Consider the following 4740-nt stretch of genomic DNA (forward strand, 5'->3'; position numbering starts at 1 on the left):
TCATAATTTTATTTAGCATGGACACATTAAATTGATCAAAAGTGACAGTAATTTGTTTATTTACAATAATTTATTGAATTAATCAAAAATATGAATACTCTTAAAAGGAATGAATTAAACTGATCAAAAGTGAGTCATTTCTTTATTTACAGTAATTTATATAATTTATTTATTTAAAAAACAATACTTTTATTTAGCATTGATGTGTTTAATTGATCAAAAGTGCCAGTAAAGGCATTTATAATGTTACAAAAGATTTCTATTTCAAAGAAATGCTGTTCTTTTGAACTTTCTACTCATCTGTGAATCCTGAAAAACAAAAATATTGTGCAGCACAACTGTTCTCAACATTGATAATAATCAGAAATGTTTCTTGAGCAGAAAATCAGCATATTAGAATGATTTCTGAAGATCATGTGACCCTTTTAAAATTTTGAAATACAAAACAGTATAGTGCAGCACAGTTTTCTGTATTTTCGATTAAATATATGCAGCCTTGTTGAGTATAAAACACCATATGATAGCTAATGAAACGTCACAGCAAGTACAATTAATAATAGAACGATCAGAAATATTGTATTGTTTTGAGACGGAACAGGAAGAGGAACTGGACAGAATCTTGTCTAATAATAAGAGAAGGATCTGATGTAGTTTTAGTGTCACACAGATGATCTTTGTCTCGGTTGGCCAGTGAAACCGCTGGGCTTCAGTCAACAGAACAGAGAGCAGCAGTGACAGGGGCCCATTTCCTGTTTCACACTTCCTGTCTTAACAGCTGTTGTTCATGTACACCTTCTGCCCACCACAGACTCTATTATCAGATAACACATCCGATAGATCTTGATGACTTTAGACTGAAGAGGAACTCCACTAACTAAATATGAAGAACCACACAGCCGCTTTTGCAGAGTGAAATTTTCCACACAAGTGTGTGTGTGTGTGTGTGTGTGTGTGTATATATATATACTAATATGCTGATTTATTATTAGAATTCTCAACAGTTGTGCCGCCAAATATTGTTTTGGAAACTGCGATACTTTTTTGAGGATTCTTTGATAAATAAAAAGTTAAAAAGAACAGCATTTATTCAAAATATAAATCTTTTCTAACAATATAAATCTTTGCTATCACTTCAACAACTTAACACATCCTCGCTGAATAAAAGTTTTAATTCCTTACAAAAAAAGAAAGAATAAAAATGTACTGACCCCAAACTTTTGAACGGTAGAGTATATTGCTAGAAAAGCTTTCTATTTTAAATAAATGCTCTTCTTTTTAACTTTTTATTCATCAAAGAATCCTCAAAAAAAGTATTAAAGGTTCAAAAAATATATTAAGCAGCAAACAGTTTCCAGCACTGATAATAAATCAGCATATTAGAATGATTTCTGAAGATGTTCAACTGTAATTGATTGCTGTGATCAAAGCTGAATTTTCTGCATCATTCCTTCAGTCTTCAGTATCACTCACTCGTGGAGTCGTCCTCCAGCTCGTCCTCCTCGATGCAGTCGTAGGGCCAGTGGCTCAGGGACGGGTGAGACGGATGGAGGTGCAGGTTCAGAGAGCTCAGCAGAGAGGACGAGGACTGGCTGCTGGACGAGGACGAGCTGCTGTTGGAGATGGTGGAGTGCGGTCTCTTAAACGGCGTGGAGTGATCGAACGAGGACACCGCTACTGACGCCCGCATCCGCGACTCTGCAGAGACCGAAGACGGATAAAATCACACTCCATGTGCATCACATGTCAAATGCTGCAGCTCCACATAACAAGACAAATATGATTCACTGTAGAAGGTTCCAGTGCTTTGACAACATTTTTTTAAAATAAAAAGCAAAACATGTTGGAAATATAATATTCTTTTGTTTAGTACGTAGTTAGGAACAGTGCCTTAAAAAACACTGAACTCAAGTTAAATTTAATGCTAATTGCAATAAATAAATAAGTTAATAAATAACTGAATAAATCAATACAAAAATTAATAAAAATGTTCTAAATCAATCAGTAGAGCATGGTGCTAGTAACACCAAGGTCATGGGTTCGGTTCCCAGGGAAAATAATTAATTAAATAAATACATAAATAAATAGAAATAAAGATGAATTAAAATTAGTGCTGTCAAAATTAGCCTGTTAACACAGGTGATTTTTTTTTTTTTTTTTTTCAGTTTAACGTGTTAAAAATATTTAACGCAATTAACGCAGGGGCGGGGCTAGGGTTGGCCACCCCTCTCACAACTGCTGCTTCTGTTTTCTTGTCAAGAAGTTTATTTAGTCACAGATCGTCTTAACGAGCACATCAAACCGGAGACGTTTCAGATGCACGCTCCAGCTTCACCTCAGCACCAGGCGCGAGTCAAACGAGTGCAGAAACAGTACTGTGCTCACAGCGCGAGATCTTCAATTGTGCCGGCGTGCACTATAGCCTGTATCATTTCATATCAAAGCAGGAAATAAACTACGTGCATGCAATGTCGTGGTCACTTAACTCATGAAGTTAACAAAAAGGTGATTAAAGCTGCCTTTAAACTGTGCATGCATGTTATATATTTTATATGAATCAGATTTAAGAACATATATCTGAAATGTTTTTTAAAACGGTCCTGTAGTACCGCAGCACTGTCTCCCTCATGTTACACACTCGATTCAACTCGTCAGCTCATTAGTAGAGACTTTAAGACCTGAAGTGGGTCAGAAAAGATAGACTAAAGAGAGTCGAGAGAAAATACGATGCGTGTCAGATCCAAGTCACTTTCAGCAGCGGCAGCTCTTAAAGTAATAGCAGCCAAAACAACCTAATAACCAACTGCTGCACTCTTAAAAATAAAGGTGCTTAAAAGGTTCTTCACAGTGATGCCATAGAAGAACCATTTTTGGTTCCACAAAGAAGCATTCAGTAAAAGGTTCTTTAAAGAACCATCTCTTTCTTACCTTTTTATAATCTGAAGAACCTTCTTTCGCCACAAAGAAGCTTTTGTGAAACAGAAAGGTTCTTCAGATGTTAAAGCTTCTTTATGGAACCATTTAGACAAGAAAGGTTCTTCTATGGCATCGTGACGCACCTTTATTTTTAAGAGAGTATGATGTCTGTTCATCAAAGAAAAAAAGAGGAAATCAATAACTTTTAAAGCTTTAAGGATTCATCTCTATTATTTAATTTAGAATTTAGTGTTTGATAACTTCAATATCTGTATATTTCTGCTGAAATGGCACAGGTAAATATGACATTTATTATAATGGGTTTATGTGAAGATTGTATTAAGTTCACTTAAATTAGAAGTTGTTATTTTTTAAAGTCTAATAAATGTTAAAATTGATAGCTCTCAATTATACTGTAATGTTGAATGGCTGTAGTCAATGGTTAAATATTATGGGGAAAATTATTTTATAGAGACATCGGTAATATTGGTATCAGTTATACTGGCCTTCAGTGTTAAAAAAAAAGATGACGTTAAATAAATATTAAAATATACTATCTTTATATTGTTTGTACATTAATTAGAAGACTTACTGTTAAATTATTGCAATATTAAAGTATATTTAAAAACTTTAATGTTAGGTGGGATTAATCGCGATTAAATTCAGGAAATATGTGCGATTAATTTGTAAAAAAAAATTCTATCAATTGACAGCACTAATTAAAAGATAAAAACTACAGGAAAAAATGCTTGAAATTGTTGAAATACTATTATTGTTATATTAGTATAATATAATATTAATATTTTTGTTTAACACACTGAAGAAGGCCTTGAGCCGAAACGTTTGTGATTTTTCCCTATTGGTGATAAATGTATAATAAAATGTAAAAAGAAGACTGTTTTTGCGAGTGCGGATCATGGTGTCATATATGAAGTTGAAATACAGAAATTTCTAAATTAAAAATTACATTTAAAAAACTAATCAGAAATATATATAAAAAGACAAACTTACATTTTTTATATAAATAAATATATATTATATATACAGTATACATATACATATATATACACACACTTATCATATTGGATATAATAAAGTATATATATAATATTCAATATGCTAATAGTTAAATAGATTAAAAATCACGAGAAAAAAATTGTTCTTCCTTAAAAAGAAGACCTTTTCATCTAAAAAAAATATATATTTATAATCACTTATATCATTATACATTTAATAAATAACTTAAATAAATGTAATAAACAAATAATGTAATAAACATTATAATATATAATAAAATAATCTATATATATTTTCATGTTCCATATTTTTTTATATACTTTATACTTTACATTTTAATGGGAATTTGTAAATTTATGACCAGATACTTAACTGTAGATTTTGCCCTAAATAAATAATGGCAATATATTCAAACAGTATTTCTATTAACATTTTAATACTATGTTGTTTCTGTATTTCACAGTTGTCTCATCACAGGACAATTTCCACATAACATGAACAGATGATCTGATGTTTAATTCATGCACAGAATATGTGTTCTTTGCTGCTGAACTGAATGAATATGTAACAAATGAATAGCGTGTGTTTGTGTTTTGATGCGTGTGACCGCTCTCTGTCAGTTTACACTCAGACATGCATGATATTATTTTTAAGAATATTTTTCTTTTGATTTTCATATGAGTTAATCTATTTATCTTTGTATGTATTAATCATATTGAATATAAAACCTTTTCATTTTATTTGTGTGTATGTGTGTGTATATATATATATATATACAGGTGCATCTCAATAAATTAGAATGTCATGGAA

The 4740-nt window shown here is 31.5% G+C and overlaps 1 protein-coding gene across 1 annotated transcript in view; it reads right to left on the reverse strand.

The window, feature by feature from the left end:
- The window catches only part of LOC107677657 (pleckstrin homology domain-containing family G member 4B-like), a 14507-nt gene that overhangs the window by 6193 nt on the left and 3574 nt on the right, over positions 1-4740 (reverse strand). The window contains exon 2 of the mRNA XM_016472651.1: positions 1471-1695. Within this exon, the coding sequence (XP_016328137.1) occupies positions 1471-1695 (225 nt within the window). The remainder of the gene's footprint in view (positions 1-1470; positions 1696-4740) is intronic.

This window comes from Sinocyclocheilus anshuiensis, unplaced genomic scaffold (assembly GCF_001515605.1).
Source record: "Sinocyclocheilus anshuiensis isolate Anshui unplaced genomic scaffold, SAMN03320099.WGS_v1.1 scaffold796, whole genome shotgun sequence".
In the NCBI taxonomy this organism is placed as follows: domain Eukaryota; kingdom Metazoa; phylum Chordata; class Actinopteri; order Cypriniformes; family Cyprinidae; genus Sinocyclocheilus; species Sinocyclocheilus anshuiensis.